Genomic DNA, 20,358 nt, shown 5'->3' on the forward strand with positions numbered 1-20,358 from the left:
AATCTGTTTTTTTCTGGCCTTCACATGCAACTTCTCGGCAGACAGCAACAGCATGCTCTGAAGTGCTGATGCTTTGGAATGTCAAAAGTGACATACCTGATGCATGGGGCAGCACAGGCAGTATGTTTTGACCCACTTACCAAGTATGTTAGACAGCAGTATGGTAATTAAAGGACAGTTTATGCCTTGATTCTGAATTTCCTTCATTTTTAGAGTCTGGTAAGTTTTAACATTGTTGTAACTTTTTAAATTTAATTTCCTATGGTTAATAACAGCAAATGAAGTTTCTATTGACAATCTAACAGTAGAGTCAGAGCTGTCCCTTGGTATGGCAAATCAAGGTGACCGCCCAGGCCCCGTGCTTTGAGAGGCTCCACGAACGGGGTGAAGAGGTGAACGGGGAGGCGAGCAGTGGGGGGGGCAAGGAGGAGCCCCTCTACCAGAACTTCCCCCTCCCCCAGCGCCTCCTTCCCGCTGGCAGGCCCAGCCAATCAATTCCTCCCCCTCTCTCTCAGTGCCTACCTCCTGCTGCGGATCAGGAGGTGCTGGGGAGGAGGGGAGAGGAGCGAGGGTGCAGCCGCTCGGGGGAGGGGGCGGAACTAGGCGGGGCAGGGGTGGGAGGAGGCGGGATGGGATCTTGGGGGAAGAGGTGGAGTGGGGGTGGGGCCTGGGCAGAGTCGGGGGGAGCACCTATGTCCTGGGCCCCACACCTCCCTTAGGGACAGCCCTGAGTAGAGTAGACATCATTTCAACTGGATGAATATACTGACATTACAGAAGACTCCTTTGGAAGGAAAGGAATAGTCCATTTATATGGCTTAATATAATGTAAATAGCAAGCAACACTTTTTTTTAAATAAGAGAATATCCTGTTGGATATATTTCTCCTTCAAACCCAGTATGTGGGGAGTAGAATTATTACCATTCACATAGTGAAATACTATGAAATACACGACCACCAATGTTGCATTCGATGTACAGGTTCTACAGGATGGCGTGGTCCCCTCCCCCATTGACATCAGCGGGACTCTGGGAGTGCTCAACACTTAGCAGATGGTGCTCAACATTGAGCCATGTCTGGCCAATGTCATGAAAGTGGCATTGTCACTACAGTGTCAGTGGAGAAGCATGGCAATAAAACAGTCCACAGATCAGTGGTAATATAGAGCCAGGTGAAATAGGATACATGTCTCATAGATGAAGTATTAGAACAAAAGCCACTGTACATGGAATCTCCTCTAAATGTTTTCCCATTCCCACAAACAATACATCCATTTATCTGGATTAATGTTACATCCCTTCTGACATCACAGTTAGGATAATGGAAGTGCTGAGGTGATCAGGAGATATGATTATGTCAATAGGGATTTTACAGTGTTCTGAAGACCATACCGTTGAATCAGGTCTCTGAATGGTTTAACGCTGAATCGCACAGGTGACAAAGGCACCCCATAAAAGGTACCAAAGAAGACGGCCTTGGGGCAGATGCATCTTCTCCCAGCACCACTGATTGAAAGAGTTCCATAAAAACAAATGGAACCACTGTAGAACAATCCTGTCCAGCTTAGTCTGTGCAGTTGGGCTAGCAGAACATTGGAATCACTCATGTCAAAAGCAGATGATCGATCTAGCAGTATCAGTAAGGAGAGTTGTTTGGCATCAGTCTTCACAAACAGGGCCATCTCTGTGCCATGCCACAGTCAGGAACCAGAAACTCTGAACTTATTCAGCTGATGATCTTTTCAGTCACCTTCTCTTGGAAAGGATGGTTCAAGGTATGTCTTTGATGTCAAGAGATGGACTTTTAACAAAAGTTGAAGACTGGCTATCTAGTGCTGGCTGTGCTCGCCCTAAGGGATCCATTGATCCAAATGGGTTAGCGCTTTACTCTTGGCTTTTACAAGTGACAGACAGAGATCATGGACCTGAGCCCTAAGGACCCTGCATATGTTTTAGGATGAGACACCAAATCAAATCAGTATAGCAAAAATATTTGTCCCTTCCATCTTCACTTCTGCTTTCCAGGTGTAAGAGAGACCGGGTATAACATTAATACATTATTTTGGTGACCATGTTGTATTTCTCGCAGCATACAACTGATGACTGTTTCTCATAACCTAGACTGTTCACCGCCCTAAACATTTTGGCCCAGTGAAAATGAATCTTTGCCAAATCAAAAGTAGAGCTAAAGTTTGTTCCCCCAAGTTGAGCTATAAACCATGGAGAATGTCGAAAAGGAAAAATAATTATCATAGTTTCCAAATAGTGCAGTTTAATGTTGATAGCTAATAGAGAGGCACAAATGAGGTTTTGTTTTTAATTGTATCAGGTCTCTGAATGGTTTAACACTGAATCGCACAGGTGACAAAGGCACCCCATAAAAGGTACCAAAGAAGAGGGCCTTCGGGCAGATGCAGTTTTCAAGGTATCTAGGAAAAAGAACTGTATTCAGTTCTGTATAGGGTTTGGAAAATTTGCCTGCCATTATACTGGAGATGTTTGGTAGTTATTATTAGGTTATTTTGTTCAGGCTTACTGCTACAGTATTCATTTAAGATCAGATTTACACAGGTATTTAAGCACCTCAAGATACAGATCAGCACCGAGAGAGATTTACAAAAGCACATAATTCTATAAATGAGAAAAATTTTCTTTCAAGGAAATTATTATTTTAATTATTAGGTGTAAACTTTCAAAGCCAACAACATACAGTAATTATAAAATAGAAGATAAATACAATTTTTAAAAATAAAATAACGTATGTAAGCAGTTTTAGAATGGGAAAAAAGTGCTACCAAACAAAATATTCTTTCCAGATTCTGTTTAAAGGACCCTATATTTATGAAACCATTGCTGACTCAGTTTAAAAAGAAACAATTACTGTACTTAAAATATTTTTAGATTGCTATTTTAAGCTCTGTATTAAAGAAAGCTGTGGAACAGGAAGAATTCTTAGAAAAATGCTGTTGTCTCAACCATTACATAAAAAAAAAAACATTTTAAGGTGTCTATCAAGCAGTGCATATATTAATTTCAAGTCAATGAGACTTTAGCAATATTTGTACGTCTTCTCATGCTTATAAAGTTTAAGAAAGACAGACCTCTTAGGCATCTGTCATAGCTGGGTACAGTCCACCCAGAATGGGGCTACACACTGTTTGGGGGCTTTTGATATCAACACATCAAAGATTGTGAGGCACTCGGATGCTCCGGTAATGGAACCACAAAAGTACCATAGATAGATCCCCTGTGTCTGTTTGCATTACGGTCCAGTGCTAGAATGAAATCCTGGCCCTGCTGAAGTAAATGGGACTGCAGTGGGGCCAATATGTCACCCCTGATTTGGTGGCAGGTTGCTATGTAGCATGATGTGATTCTATCTCTGTCATCTCTTCCCTTTCTCCCAAAGTCAGTCAGACACAGTTTTTTTCTGCAGCACTTTATGATGAAGTATCTTTTAAGATTCCTGATAATTTAAGGAAATATCTTTTTCACATTTCCTTGTGTCTGAGACACAGAAGTAGAAAGTCTCCCTGTCTGTCTCTCCTTTGTCACACTCTTGGCTACACAATCACTCGTCTGTGGGTTTAGACTTTGCCTTGAGCCTTCCAATTTCCACCTAATGATCCCTGCTTCTGAATTTGGGGAGACTCTGCTAGCATAATATTTCTGTGCTATGATTTGTATCTGTTTAGCTTGTTCTTAGTTTTAATTTGTTCTTCCCAATGACTCATGTATTGTTATTTTATATTCTGGTCTATCTTCCTAAGTATTTTTCAGATTGGGGTAGTATTGTTTGCTCCACAGGTTAGGGTGGAAAAGTTTTTGAGACCAGGGAGCAATGATCTATAGGAGCGGATTGTGTTTTCATATGGAACAAGTTCTATATACTCTTGTACTTTGCAGATGAGTGAGTGAGAACTTCTTTGGCGGAGGGGTCACTAAATATTCTTTGGTGTATGTTGGTTAGCAGAGGGAAATGACCCAGATCTGGTCTGCAGCTGTTGTTGCTGGAGTTCCTATGCACATGGAGTATTTGTTTATAGAACTTCAAAAGTAGAGTTTCTGTTAAGGGTTTTATCCCAGTCAGTGTAATCAATTGCTGAAGTTGGACCCCAGATTTCACTTCCATACAGAAACTGGATCATGCTGGTGAACAAATTTAGCTAATTTTCCTGGGGGGTGGGATCTTTCATGCAGTACCTTAATGGCATAGAATACCCACAATTCCTTGGTGGCCAGTCTGAAGCTCTGTGCTGCATTTATTATGTCTAACTTAACGTAACGCCGACAGACCCCGGTCATCAGTGGGCGGGATCAAATCTGGGGCCTCTGGAGCTTAGTGCGTGAGCCTCTACTGCATGAGCTAAAAGCCAACTGGCTGTTAGTTCAGGCTGTAGTGCAGACTCATTTTCTCTCTCTCTAAGTGGTTTCAGTGCCACTAGATGGGACAGAGGTTTGTTTAGGTTTTTTTTCTGAAATATCTTGATTTTTATTTTTTCCAGGTTTATCTGTAGTCTTGTAGTAGGTTTGTAGAAGATGTCCATTTCTCTGGAGATCTTCTTCCATAGGTGATAGTATGATGAAGTCATCAGCATACAGCCGGCATTTTATTTCTGAGTGATTAGTGGGAGGTTAGATTCAGGTCTGTAATATCATAAGTTATTTCTGCATCTTCGTTAAAATTGGTCAATAATTGGTTTATTTATGAGATTTCTCTTGTTTTCAAATCAAAATAAATTATAAAGAGGCTATCACTGCATTTGCTAGGAGCCTGGTAGTTTCCAGGTCTGCACAGTAAAGAGAGACTAGTCCCCTTATTCTTCTGAAGATACCATGTGACATGTTCAGTCACATTTGCTGTAATCGGCTGAAATTGTTGGAGTAATTCATTGAATCATAGATGAGATTTGACAAGCTGTTAATCATGGAAAGGGAATCAGCAAGTCTCATTTTAGCGGTTGTAATGCATTGCCGCTGCTTTTTTTACTTCACTGATTTTTTTCTTGTAATTCGATCCTAATGTCCAAGGCAAATGCAAGCAGGATAAAATAAATTGTATGAAATGACCCGCAAGCAAAATTCGCAAACAGGTGCCAAAGCTGATGATCACAGAGCTATCGGGCAAGGAGTTTATTTTTAGCATGGACTTCTGACTTTCATAGTGTCTTTTACAGATCAAGATTCCTACACATACACACACACACACACGTTGCATCACTGTCCTCTGTTTCACTCTAGCCTAGACTGCTAAGAGTCCTAGTCACCTGTGGTTGTTGACCTGTATGTTCCAGGTAGCCAGGCAGTTCTCTTCTTGGAGTTGAGTAAGGCATGGCACAACACATGTATCTTATGTTGCTTGAGTTTTATGAACCAATTGGGAGAGTAAAGGAGTGCTTTCATAATAACAGTAAGTACCCTGTAAAATGAGGGCTTGGAAAATAATGCTGTTCGTTTTAGCAAATATTATCATGTCCTCAGTTCATGAGTCTGTTGTTGTGGGATAAGACCATCCAAATTTTAGGTGGAATTTAGAAAGGATCATGAATAGCTATAACTCTTAGTATCTTTTAGATGCAAATGCAGAAATCAGCTAAATCATTTTATGAAGGTTATAAAGACGTGATTGTATTGCCCATTCTTCAAGCAGTTCTTAAGGGAATGTAAGAATAGAAATCGTATATAATGGTTAAATAGATTGTAATACATTAGTTAGGAAACCCTTTCTTTTTAAAAGTATAATTTAATCTGTAAATTGCCAAATGTGCTTTTCAGGTCCTCCAGGTCCCCCTGGGGGTTTGAGAATAGAAGAAATTAAAGATACTTCTGTAACACTTACTTGGAGTCGTGGGACAGACAATCATAGCCCTATTTCAAAGTACACTATCCAGTCAAAGACTTTTCTTTCTGAGGAGTGGAAAGATGCCAAAACAGGTAAGGGTAGTATTAGAACTAATAAAATCAATAGATTAACTTTTGACTCATCTTACATGTGCTTAATTTTATACATTCCTTTCTGGATGACTAACAATGTGCGAAGTTGAGTACATAAGCCTTTCCAGGATCATGGCCTTATTCTTTAGAAAATATTTTATGACAAAATACATTTCTTCAGAAAATCTGCTTATCTTAAACCCTTCTAAATTCTGGCAGTTATTATGAGCCAATCACATGCAGAGATTCTGCCCAACAAGTAAGTAGTGCAGATTCTCAACCATGAAAATTTCTTTCCCACTCAGCACATTTAATTTTTGAATAATTTATTCTGGGTAATATTACCATATGGTCTATAGAATTAACATTTCATTCCTTTTGTTATGCCTAATCACACTCCTTTAATCAAATGGAACATCTAAAATCTTTTCCTTGAGAATTAGGTCACCACAAATTGATCTTTTGACTGTCAAATATAGTAGAATTTTAATAGTTCAATTATTACTTTTCATCGAAGTTATGCTTTGATACCACAGCGATAGATGCTTTAGAAACATACCCAGCTTTATTGACCCCTAAATCCCATTATCAGTGGGAGTGCAAGCATTGCAGGACCAGGTCTATTCTAGAATGTATAGTAATATTTGTTGTTGTATATTATTTTAACAATAAATATTAGTATATCTGTCTTACTTTGCCATTCCCCTTCCCACCAGTTCACCCACAAACTCATTCAACATTGACTCCCCTCCCAGCGAGGGACCTTTCAAATCCCTCAGCTTCCTCCAAACCAAGGTGCTAACTTCTAATCATATTATATGTTCCATTCCTGGATAGTTGACGGATCTTTCTATCTATGCCTGGCTAGCCCATTGGCACTTACTCAACTTTGTATTTAACTTTCATAACTATGAGTGAAATTCCAGGATTATGAGCTTCAAAAGCATTGTATTGTTACATGAAATGTAGTTGCATTCCAGCTTTCTCAGTGCATTATTCTATAGGAGAAATATCCAGATGTCACAAGGTCCAGTATGCAATTATTAAGGCTACCTTCACCACTCGTCCACTTGCAATTGCAATTTGTGATCTTGTAAAAGTTTATCCCAGATAATCTCATAGATTTCAATTTCTCGTTCTCTGGCAGAACTCCTTGTACAAAAAAGAGATCCCGTTTTATAATGTAGTAATGTAGTATTCGTCTAGGTGGCTGATTACAAACCGAGCGAAGGGATAAACTACAGAAACTGTAACCAGATTACTCTTTCAGCTCACTGCAAAATGCTCCTTTCTAAGCAATCTCTTGTTTCATTTAGATCCCCCAAACATTGAAGGAAATATGGAGACTGCAAAGGTGATTGATTTAATCCCATGGATGGAGTATGAATTCCGGATTATAGCAATGAATACTTTGGGGACAGGAGAACCTAGTATGCCATCACAAAGAATTAGAACAGAAGGAGCTGGTACGTAGACACAAATTGTCAAGATATCTTAAAATGCTTAAATGTTCTTTTTATTTTTCTACATTTTCATTAATTATGGTAGAGGCAGAGTGCAAAAAAGCACTTAAGTCCAAATAGAATGGTGTAACTAGTCGTAATTGACTGTAGTGAATAATTATCAGATATCCTAGTGTGCTAACCGCAAAGTAGGCAACAAAATGAGCAGTCTTGACACCAAATGATAAATTTACACTGTCTTTAGTGACTGCTGTTTTTTACTATCTCACTGCTATGGCTAGCCATGATTCCAAAGTCTGGAGAAGATTTTATGGTCTTTCATTCACATCAGACTAACAAATTTCTTGCATTGGGAGCTTAGACCATTTAATGGCATCTGTGTGTTTTAAAGACACACTTCCTACAATGAGTTTATCCACAGATACATGTTCAGTTACTGAGCTCATCTCATCACGTCCGCTAGAGAGCTGGCTTCAATGCACAAGAGCATTTCCCGCCTGTTCAGGTTGCCCCCACAATCTGGCTCAGCCTTGTATTCCTGTTGGCTCTTTCAGTGCTCTCAGATTGGTCTCTTCCTGTTGTCTCCAGCCTGTTGCTTCTCTTCCCATTTATGGTAGACTTCTTGGTGTTGCAGCCTATCTGTTGCCCTTCAGACTGGTGTGACTACTTGTTCCAGCAGCACTACTTATAAACCAAACCATCCCTCCTGTCTCAGCTGCTGGCCCAAGCTTTTATGCCTCCACTCCTGGGTCAGCCTAATATCAGTTACAGAAGGAAGGGTAAGATTTCAGACTACTGGAATATAGACTTTCAACCCATGGCCAACATGAATCACTGGGCCCCATTGGTCTGATTACCCAGTACTTCTTGGTCCAGTAATAAATTCAGAAATAGAGAATGAGAGGATAAAAGTCATTCCCAGTTGTTACTGGTGGCTAAAGGGAAATTCTTGACAAGGAAGGAGGCCCTATTGCAGTACATTAGCTGTTGTCCAGTAGTAGTGAGAAATTACCCGAAGAGAGTTGTATTATAGCTCTGACACTTGTATCGTCAGTTGTTCTCCAAGAAACACAGACATCATATAGAATGACTTACTCTTTCATTCATGTAGAAAAAATTAAATTAACAAAGAAGAGAAAAACAGCATGAAATTGCATTCATTGGGGTGTTTTCTTCTCCTGCCTTTCAGAGATCCTCTGCAGTATGTTTTAAATTAATTAATTATTGTTTTTGTGCAAGAAGAATATATACATTTTTTTAAATCAGCAAATGTTCATTTGTTTCTTAGCTTGCTGTATTCTAATCATAAGATATGCCAGGATGTGTGTTGTACTGGATAATGCCACTTCCCTGTGATTGAAGGTTTGGTCTTGTGCCTTCTAATGCTGTGTCAAAGGCATGACATTATCCAACACAACACATGCCCCAGTCTGTCTAATTGCTTAATGTTAAGATCTCAGAGCATAGTTAAGCATATCCTGTAGGCTGGGACAGGTACATCATAAAATGAATTCTCCCAAATGAAGAATTAGATGCTGAATATATCATTCAAGATAATATATTCTGTTTTGACTGTCTGAAGGAGATAACAGCAGTGCTTTTAGAGGTAATATGTCACTGCAAAAAGGTCTATGTCCAACAAGACTTACATATCACTTTACCACCTTAACAAATACTAGCTCCACTTTGCAGCCCTGTTCTTTATTATTTTTAGAAGGCTGATGTCCCGTTACTCGAGGCTGAAATATATATTTGGTAAATAGATTAAACGTTTGTCCACTGCAAATTTTGCTAAGAATAATAAAAAGCATAATCAGTCTTTAAATTTAGTCTTTTAAAAATTAGATTGTTAGGGAGTAAGGAAGCATTGATTCATCAGGTTAATGGAGACAGGAAAGAAAAATCCACAGAACTGTAAAACCAAAGTGAAAGGAAATTACTTCCAATAATCTTGGCTATTAGCATCATATGTTTCCTTACTCCACACCTGCATTTGGACAAGAGCCTAGGGGTCTAAAAAAGAAATGTGCACTTGCTTCTTGGAGTGGTGGCATAACATTATTATTTTTCTGCTGTTTTGAAGGGAGGATGGAAACAACCCTCACATGTAGAGGGATTGTGATACTTTACGTATATTAATAGCCTTATGCTGGGTTCATGAAACTTCTTTCAGTCTCCTTCCCAATTTAAAGAATGATATGTCCTCCCCTTTTGCATCAGGCCTTTAGTATCTTTGGAAGATTTAGTTGGTTGTCTTGCTGCCCATGCAGAATGGAGGACAACTAGGAGCAGCATTTCTGCCTGTGACAGGTTATGACTGGCACTTTTGGTGAATCTAAACAGACTGTTAATGCAGGCATTTATAGAAGTTTTATGGCATCAATCTTGCATGCTTCTTATAATACAAACTGAAGAGTGTAATGCACTAAAGTGTTAATGGATAGGATCCCCTGTACTGAAGAAAGTGTATTTCTTACCATGAGTTGGCACTTATTAGAGAGAACTGGTGCCATCCCCCATTTGAATTTCCTGCCAAGAATCTCAGGCTAATATGGGAGCAAGACACTATATGTGGCTTTTCAGTTTAATATGTGTTGAATAGGACGCCGAGGGTATTAGGTATTTTCATTGCACAGCTTGGAACCAATGCTAGTATATTTTGATTATCTGATTATAAAGAGCAGCTGCTCAATATGACATAGGATCAAACATTGCTACTAATCTGCTGTGCCATCTGAGTAATGGATAACACATTGCATAAGTTTAACTGTGGTATCTGACAATTGTCAGTGGCACAAACAGCTCTGAACCTTCACCCTTTCTTCCATGTGCATATGGCTTTCATTTTAATGGCTGCTTTTAACTGCATACTTGTTGTACATGTAATTAAGATAAGTTTAAATTAAAATTTGTTTATTTTGTTCAGTACCACTTAAGTTACATAGTGACTTCTTGGGATTTTCCTATTAGAAGACTAGCTATATATATTTTAGCTACTAGACACTAACATTCAATAATAAGTCTCTGAATCCAATTAATGTTAGGAAAATGAAGGCTGGGCACTTCTCCATTTACTTGAGTTGTCATGATAAATATATTGCTCCCAGTCATCTCTTGCTTTGCACTTTGGGTGGCCATTTACACCTGTGCTAAGTGAGCACAAAGTGGGGGTCAGCTGCTACCAGTATGATTTGAGCTGCTTGATCTTTCAAACTTACAGTCATCTCAATGCTAGTTTTTGAATTTCATTTTCTTCCAATGAAATTATCATTTTTAGTCTGATAAGGACTACCAATTGCCTAACTTTTGGAAAGTGTTTTGTAGTCATCATGGCAGAGATGAGTTTCAAGGAACCTTCCTTACCAGATCCATGGGAGGAAGGAGCCTGCACACCTTAGGTAGTTCTTAACTTTTACCCCAACTATATTCAGTGGGAATTGAGGGCTGTTAGTGTCACACAAGTGAAAATAAAGGAGTAAATTATAATGGAAACAGTGGGAACTTCCTGTGCAGATTTCTAAATGAAACATAAAAATACAGTGTATTCAATCAGCAGTTTACTTTACTTTGAGTACTGGAGCCTTAAATCCCGATCCTCCACCCATTCAGATCAATGGTTGTTTGCCATTGACCTGAATGAGAACAGGTCTAAGGTCCCAGTCCTGTAGAGACTTACCCATGTGCTTAACTCTATGTATAGTGAATAGATCCATTGACGTCAGTGGGCTATTCAAAGAGTGTGTAAAATGAAGCATGTGTTTAAGTCTTTGTTGAATGGAGGCATAAGTCTCTAAAGACCACAGGGTGAGCAGAGATAAGAATAATAAAATGCTTTTCTCCTCAGATCTATGAAGGGCGTGTTCAGTTTCTGAATATCCAATTTAAAAAGTAAAGTGAACATGGATAAAATCAGGAAAGAGTTATTACCAGCCGTGCCTAGTTACCATAAGTGGAGAGAACTGGCACTTTTCCTGTGGCAAAAGCTATACGTTAGTCTTGGCAAGACCACAGACTCTCACAGCTATTACAGGCTATCATTATTGTAATTGTGTGGGCCATATGGGCTCATTGGCACTGCTGGTAAAAAGAAAAAAGTAATTAATGGTTCTTTATTGAATGAGAGCTCTGAAGTCTGAGAAAATGTTGCTTGTCTTTTCTGTTATTCCAGCTCCTAATGTGGCTCCTTCTGATGTTGGAGGAGGGGGTGGAAGTAACCGAGAGCTGACAATAACATGGATGGTGAGTATCAAAATGAAACTGCATTGATTATGTGCTGTGCTGGGTATGCAGCGTCTGATCCTCTTCCCACTGAAGTCAGTGGAAGTTTTGCCATTGACTGCAGAGAGGGCAGGGTTGGGCCCACAGTAAGTAAGTTTGCAGTCTTGTCTTCTGAAATACATAAGAAGGAAGGGAAAATGTGTGCTTTTAGATTATTTATTTATCTTTATAAAATATAGCTTTAGGCACCTATCTGATGCTCTGGGCACATATTGCATAGATTAAAACACAGAAGCAGAGTCTACGATACTAGATTAATTTATAGAACTTCAAAAAACAGCATTTGGATTTTACTTAAATTGTACTTTGGATCAAGTATTATTCTAATTTTGAAGCCCACAATCCAAACAGTAAGCAGGTTCACTTAAATGTTTTAACAGCTACATTGCTAGACTTTTTAGTTTTAATTCTTCTCACATCACACACCTACCTGCAACTGGAATGGAATGCAGAGTTGGAGAATGACACTGATTGTTAGAAAAGCTTCACAGTAAACAAAGCTTTTTGTAAATTACAGGCACAATAAGTGGTGGCTCCATGATATTCTGTCTTTAGAAAGTCTACTGTAGAAATGTGTAGTATTACTGTTTTCCTTCTGGGGCTGGAGCAATTCTTTGGAAAATTCCACCCACTGGAAAAAAAAAAAGCCTTCTGGAAATGCCCAGACAATGAGAAAGAGAGCCAGAGAGAGAGAGAGAAGGGCAAAGGTTGAAAACAGGGAATGAAGAGAAGAAAGGCAAGAAAATGGAAAGAAGGAAAAAATGGAGCAGAAGAGGATAAGAAAGCAGGGGAGAGCAAGATCATATGTAAACTAAAGATGGATGGGATGGAAAGGAGAGCTGAGAAGCTACAGAGGATGAAGTATCGGAAAGAAAAAGAAGTTCCTTCCTTGATACATGGTAAAAGAAAGAGTCGTGGAAGTTTATACTTGCCTCCAGCAATCAGAGGCCACAAAATTATACTTTTAAAAAGTAACCAAAGTTATCTTGCTGTCGTTGGCCCCCTCTGTTCACTTGCCCAACGTCATATGGAGAGTAGAAAATATATCCTTTGTTTCTTTAGGAATGGTTGATACGTCAAATGTAGCTCATACTGTATGTACCTCTACCACTAAGACTGCTTTCTCTTTGATTAATCAGTACATAAAGCCTACTTAGGACTGAAAGTATCTACTTTATTGTCCTAGTAAGGATGCTCCTTTAAGAAAATACAGGTTTGTTTCAAAAAGTATGTATATTACACCTGTGTGTGGGTGTGTGTATGTGGAATGCTGTATTTTAGGGTTACTAAACCCCTTGGGAGGAGAATGTCAAATGTGACAGTTGTAACCAACCACAAATTTGGGAGAAAGTTTTTTTTACTTCAGGTCAAAATATTTTCAACTGTATTTTCAATTGTATCTGCAACAGTAGAGATGCATGGACATGAACTGACTCAGAGACAAGAGCTTTAAGTTTAAAAAAAGGAAACTTCAACATTCTGTAAAAATAGGTTTTCAAGATATCTTTCTCAATGCCAGTAAACAGTCATTTAGACTCCTATTATTTTCATTTTGTTTTTAATTGTTCTTTGAATAGAGAGAATCAAATAAAAACACATGCAATGCACAGTTGAGCAAGACAGATTAGCTTTAAAATATTGACATACACACTGTTGTCTCAAAGAAAGATTAAGAATGACTTGTATTCATGGCAGTGTTGGCATCAAGGAGACTTGGATAATTGCCAGCTATGACTAAATTTTTAAAAAAATTATAACCAGGAGGATAGTGACTAATGCAAGATCTGAAGTCTAAGATCATTTATTTTTTTCTAATGGCCCCAAATAGATTTATATTCCAATTATTTCACTTAGCTAATGTCAGTTTTTCCAGCAGTTCTGTAATGGGTAGTTCATTTAACCATTCAAACTAAGTGGGCGGAGTTTCTGTTTCGCAGGAATATCCAACTTTCCACTAGCATAACTATCAAGGGATTTTTTTCTATTAAGGTTAGATTTACTATGCCCACCCTGACACAGCACAGATTGACTCAGATAAGGGTATTTGTTCCCAAAAATGTACACACATTTGCATATGCTATTCCAATAATTTCTTAATTAATGGCATGAAAACAGAATACGAGACAGGTTATGTGGCTGCCAACACCTACAGCATTTTCTGATACATAATCTCAGTTTGCATGAGATATTCAGGGATCCAGCCAGAGCTCTTTGAGATCTTGGTTTAAAGGAACTGCAGAGATAGAGGACTAGAAGTGGTCTTCTTTTTGGCCATACCCTTTCTCCATTTCTCTTCATGGACAGCATGGTTAATTCCCTTTCCCATTCTCCTTTGAGGACTAGAATTGGAGGATATTGCATGGTGTTCAGCAATGTATCGTTATTTATTTCAATGTGACATTTATGCTGACTATCTGTCCCTTTTGGCTGACCGCAAAAGAGGAACTGGACATACTGAGAAAGAGGGACTATTGATGAGTTATCTTAAGTGCCTATACACAAATGCAAGAAGCCTGGGAAACAAGCAGGGAGAACTGGAAGTCCTGGCACAGTCAGGGAACTATGATGCGATTGGAATAACAGAGACTTGGTGGGATAACTCACATGACTGGAGTACTATCATGGATGGATATAAACTGTTCAGGAAGGACAGGCAGGGCAGAAAAGGTGGGGGAGTTGCATTGTATGTAAGAGAGCAGTATGACTGCTCAGAGCTCCGGTTTGAAACTGCAGAAAAACCTGAGAGTCTCTGGATAAAGTTGAGAAGTGTGAGCAACAAGGGTGATGTCGTGATCGGAGTCTGCTGTAGACCACCAGACCAGGGGGATGAGGTGGACGAGGCTTTGTTCCGGCAACTAACAGAAGTTGCTAGATCGCATGCCCTGGTTCTCATGGGAGACTTTAATCACCCTGATATCTGCTGGGAGAGCAATACAGCGGTGCACAGACAATCCAGGAAGTTTTTGGAAAGTGTAGGGGACAATTTCCTGGTGCAAGTGCTGGAGGAACTAACTAGGGGCAGAGCTTTTCTTGCCCTGCTGCTCACAAACAGGGAAGAATTAGCAGGGGAAGCAAAAGTGGATGGGAACCTGGGAGGCAGTGACCATGAGATGGTCGAGTTCAGGATCCTGACACAAGGAAGAAAGGAGAGCAGCAGAATACAGACCCTGGACTTCAGAAAAGCAGACTTTGACTCCCTCAGGGAACAGATGGGCAGGATCCCCTGGGAGAATAACATGAAGGGCAAAGGGGTCCAGGAGAGCTGGCTGTATTTTAAAGAATCCTTATTGAGGTTGCAGGAACAAACCATCCCAATGTGTAGAAAGAATAGTAAATATGGCAGGCGACCAGCTTGGCTAAACAGTGAAATCCTTGCTGATCTTAAACACAAAAAAGAAGCTTACAAGAAGTGGAAGATTGGACAAATGACCAGGGAGGAGTATAAAAATATTGCTCAGGCATGCAGGAGTGAAATCAGGAAGGCCAAATCACACTTGGAGTTGCAGCTAGCAAGAGATGTTAAGAGTAACAAGAAGGGTTTCTTCAGGTATGTTAGCAACAAGAAGAAAGTCAAGGAAAGTGTGGCCCCCTTACTGAATGAGGGAGGCAACCTAGTGACCGAGGATGTGGAAAAAGCTAATGTACTCAATGCTTTTTTTGCCTCTGTCTTCACGAACAAGGTCAGCTCCCAGACTGCTGCACTGGGCAGCACAATATGGGGAGAAGGTGACCAGCCCTCTGTGGAGAAAGAAGTGGTTTGGGACTATTTAGAAAAACTGGACAAGCACAAGTCCATGGGGCCGGATGCACTGCATCCGAGGGTGCTAAAGCAGTTGGCGGATGTGACTGCAGAGCCATTGGCCATTATCTTTGAAAACTCATGGCGATCGGGGGAGGTCCCGGATGACTGGAAAAAAGCTAATGTAGTGCCCATCTTTAAAAAAGGGAAGAAGGAGGATCCGGGGAACTACAGGCCAGTCAGCCTCACCTCAGTCCCTGGAAAAATCATGGAGCAGGTCCTCAAGGAATCAATTATGAAACACTCAGAGGAGAGGAAAGTGATCAGGAACAGTCAGCATGGATTCACCAAGGGGAAGTCGTGCCTGACTCACCTAATTGCCTTCTATGATGAGATAACTGGCTCTGTGGATGAGGGGAAAGCAGTGGATGTGTTATTCCTTGCGTTTAGCAAAGCTTTTGATACGGTCTCCCACAGTATTCTTGCCGCCAAGTTAAAGAAGTATGGGCTGGATGAATGGACTGTAAGGTGGATAGAAAGCTGGCTAGATCATCGGGCTCAACGGGTAGTGATCAATGGCTCCACGTCTAGTTGGCAGCCGGTTTCAAGCGGAGTGCCCCAAGGGTCGGTCCTGGGGCCGGTTTTGTTTAATATCTTTATTAGTGATCTGGAGGATGGTGTGGACTGCACTCTCAGCAAGTTTGCAGATGACACTAAACTGGGAGACATGGTAGATACACTGGAGGGTAGGGATTGGATTCAGAGGGACCTAGACAAATTAGAGGATTGGACCAAAAAAAACCTGATGAGGTTCAACAAGGACAAGTGCAGAGTCCTGCACTTAGGACAGAAGAATCCTATGCACTGCTACAGACTAGGGACCGAATGGCTAGGTAGCAGTTCTGCAGAAAAGGACCTAGGGGTCACAGTGGATGAGAAGCTGGATATGAATCAACAGTGTGCTCTTGTTGCCAAGAAGGCTAACGGCATTTTGGGCTGTATAAGTAGGGGCATTGCCAGCAGATCGAGGAACATGATCGTTCCCCTTTATTCGACATTGGTGAGGCCTCATCTGGAGTACTATGTCCAGTTTTGGGCCCCACACTACAAGAAGGATGTGGAAAAATTGGAAAGAGTCCAGCGGAGGGCAACAAAAATGATTAGGGGTCTGGAGCACATGACTTATGAGGAGAGGCTGAGGGAACTGGGATTGTTTAGTCTCCAGAAGAGAAGAATAAGGGGGGATTTGATAGCTGCTTTCAACTACCTGAAGGGGGGTTCCAAAGAGGATGGAGCATGGCTGTTCTCAGTGGTGGTAGATGACAGAACAAGGAGCAATGGTCTCAAGTTGCAGTGGGGGAGGTCTAGGTTGGATATTAGAAAACACTGTTTCACTAGGAGGGTGGGGAAGCACTGGAATGCGTTACCTAGGGAGGTGGTGGAATCTCCTTCCTTGGAGGTTTTTAAGGCCCGGCTTGACAAAGCCCTGGCTGGGATGATTTAGTTGGGAATTGGTCCTGCTTTGAGCAGGGGGTTGGACTAGATGACCTCCTGAGGTCCCTTCCAACCCTGATATTCTATGATTCTATGATTATGATATCAGAGTGGGCATCTGTGTTTGAAGGTAAACACAAAAAAACCCCACAAAAATTATGAAAGTAGAGAAGGTGGAAGAAGAGCTGTTGATTGACGCTTCAGGAGCAGAAGAAAATTTGTGTACCTGGGAAGTACACTTAGTGCCTTCGGAGAGATCTGTAGAATTGAAAGGAAGAACCCAGTGTGAAAAACGGTGGCAGGAGTACTGTGGGACCAGAGATTAAGCAACAAACTGAGAGGAAAAGTGTATGCTGTATGTGTTTGTCCCTGCCTGCTCTATGGTTTGGAAATGGTGGGTCTTACGAAGTTGGAAAAAAAGAAGATACAAATAGTAGAAAATAATATACGGAGGAGAATGACAGCAAGCAGATGGTAAACAGAGGGGGGATGGAAGAAATAAGGGGGATGATGAATTTGGGACTTCCAGTGATAGATAGGCTGGAGAGTGCACGTGTGAGGTGGGCTGGACATGTAATACGAATGGGAGAAGAATGAGTAGCAAAGAAAGTGGAAGCAAGGAAGAGGACAGCAAGAAAGAATGTGGAAGACTGAGGATACAAAGGAAAGACTGTCAAGAGTAGTTTGAAGTGAAAAGGACTGGAACTCTAAGACCTACGAACCTGTGCTATGGACTGGAAGAAGTGGTGAAGAATCATGGGCACTTCCAACCCCCATGGGCACTTCCAACAGGAAAAGGAGTCGAGAAGTGAAGTGATATATTACTAAAGTTCTTAAAATAACCTACCTGTGGAGAATGCAATCTCACACTTTCTCTTTCCCATTTGGGGGAAGATGAAGGAATAAAGATCCCATCTGGTCCTGGTTTATTATATCTGAAATGCTACAAGAATGAAGATACAGTACATGCTAACAGCTAACAATGGTAACCCAAGATAGGGAATAAAAAAACAAAGCCTGGCACTCTTTCCACGTTTCAGAATTAAAATTTCAAATTTCAGAATCCTCCATAAAATAGAATTTGTGTTTTCTTCCCATTCCATTTAAAACTATTTTTAATTCTGAACCAGAGTGTCCATTGAGTGGATGATATAGTAATGGACAACAGTGTAAAACCTGAAGATAATATATTCCCACCTGTTACACTGCTGCAGGTCGATTGCTCCTCACATAAGCCCTTGCATGGATGTTCTGTGCAGGAGAGACTCTGTTGGGTTTGGAGAGCAAGAAAGGGTGGAGCAGGGGACTACTCTCAAAGACATCAGCCTCTGCTTCGCCTTCAGGTTCACACAGAAATCAAAGAAATGGTAAATAAAGCTTGTAGCTCTATTAATCTGAGTCTGCTCCATGTCTGTTGCTGAACAGCCACAGGAAGAACCCAGCCAATGGCAACAGGATCCTGTCTCTTTACATCTAGAATGATAGGAGTCTCTATTTGAGAATCCATGGATGGTGGCCTTGGATAAGTCTTCCAGAAGTGTTACCCCCGATTCAGCCAGAAGCATCACTGATCAGTGACATGAGTAGGGCCCTACAGGGTGCCATAAGGATGATGGATGGTAGTCCATGTGGGTCTGAGGAATGTCTGAAGTCTTTAGGGAGTGAAGTTCTGGCAACACTGATGATAAAGCAGTTGAATGGATAGCACATTACCTGCTCTAACTGAGAATTTGCCATTACCCCTAAGTATGGGAAATAAATCATCATAAGGATATTTGTGATATAATGGCAGGTATGAATCCATTGCTAATTGTCTGTGTTTGGAGCCTGTGATAGACATCTGTGAGTTACACTCTCTCTCTCTCTCACACACACACACACACACACACACACACACACACACACACACACACACACACACACACTCTCTCTCTCTCTCTCTCTATGGTACATACTCATTGCCACTCATCATTTCTTAAAAAGGTATATTTTGCTGGCTGCAGCTGAATATAGTTTTAAAACAAAATCATCTTAGCCTTCTCTGGTTGGAGACAGCATGACTTGCATTTGTGTACTACTGGATCAAAAGCAGAAGTTGGACTTGAATCTTATTATTACCAGATGTAGTCAGTGATGGAGATGGTGTGCTTTTGAAGTGGACGGAAGCAAATCAGAGAATGTAATTTCAATGCAATATTTTTGCAATTTATATGTGGATAAATATTTTTAAACTTCTAGTTAGTGATCCACTGGTTAACCATAAAATGTTAATTCTTAGTCTTTTGTCTCTTCAGCCTTTGTCAAGAGAGTACCACTTTGGCAAGAATTTTGGTTACATAGTAGCCTTTAAACCATTTGGTGAAAAGGAATGGAGAAGAGTTACAGTTACCAATCCTGATATTGGCCGATATGTGCACAAAGATGACTCTCTGCCCCCCTCAACAAAGTTTCAAGTAAAAGTGAAAGCATTTAACAACAAAGGGGATGGACCATTCAGCCTTGTTGCCATCATTTATTCAGCACAAGATGGTGAGTAAAATTTACATATTAAAATCTACAATAAGGGCCTGATCCAGCACTAACAAAGTCAAGGAGACCAGGGTCAGGGCAAGTGAAATTAACTGCAGCAGGAGTCAGCAGGATGTACCTGAATGAGTAGGGTCATTCTTGGCCATCACTCCTGAAGTTCTTACTCAGACAAAACTCCCGTGAGAGTTTGTCTGAGAGTATGGCTATGCTACAGCTGGTAGCATACTTCTCAGTGCACGTAAACTGACAGGTGCCAGCTCTGCTTGTGCTAGCATGCTAAAAATAGTAGCGGGGCCATGGGCAGTGGCTTGGGCTAGCTGCCCAAGTACCTACCCAGTGGGCTGCGTGAGATTGTACTTGGACAGCTAGTTTGAGTCCCTGCCTGCACTGCGGCCATACTGCTATTTTTAGCATCTAGTTTAAGCAGAGCTAGTGCATGTCTGTCTATCTGCACTGGGAAGCATGCATGAAGAACTGTAGGACAGTGCCCTTGATGGGCAGAACAGCACTGAACTAACAACCCACAAAGAAATTCACTAAGCAAATATCCATTCTGAACCTTTGTACAACTAGTTAAAAATAAAGGATTTGGGGAATTGAAAAAAAAAGTGCCTCCCTCCACATTTGTTGTCTGAAACATGGCATTGTGATACTACAGTCATATTTGGGTCATCCTCACCAATGCAGTATGATTGATTCATACATTGAAAGGTGAATTGTTATGTCTTGCTAAGGAAAACTAGAAAATAAGTACTCAAATTAAATTTTGCTATCTTGTAATACACAGGTGAGTTTTTAGTGAGAATTACTGTCCAAAACTGTCTAGGACAGTTAGTGGCAGAGTATTTCAGATATTTCAGTTAATAAGGTTGATATTCATAATTGAATTAATGGAAGCAAAAATGCTGTTAGTTACACTTT

The 20,358-nt window shown here is 40.6% G+C and overlaps 1 protein-coding gene across 3 annotated transcripts in view; it reads left to right on the forward strand.

Moving 5' to 3' along the window:
- Positions 1 to 20,358, forward strand: part of CNTN1 (contactin 1) — a 430,834-nt gene that overhangs the window by 341,167 nt on the left and 69,309 nt on the right. For all 3 annotated transcript variants that reach the window (XM_054024415.1, XM_054024420.1, XM_054024428.1), the window contains exons 16-19: positions 5,776 to 5,934; positions 7,251 to 7,400; positions 11,566 to 11,636; positions 19,203 to 19,437. In XM_054024415.1, coding sequence (XP_053880390.1) covers positions 5,776 to 5,934; positions 7,251 to 7,400; positions 11,566 to 11,636; positions 19,203 to 19,437 — 615 coding nt within the window. The remainder of the gene's footprint in view (positions 1 to 5,775; positions 5,935 to 7,250; positions 7,401 to 11,565; positions 11,637 to 19,202; positions 19,438 to 20,358) is intronic.

The sequence above is a fragment of the Malaclemys terrapin genome, chromosome 1 (genome assembly GCF_027887155.1).
Source record: "Malaclemys terrapin pileata isolate rMalTer1 chromosome 1, rMalTer1.hap1, whole genome shotgun sequence".
Lineage (NCBI taxonomy): Eukaryota > Metazoa > Chordata > Testudines > Emydidae > Malaclemys > Malaclemys terrapin.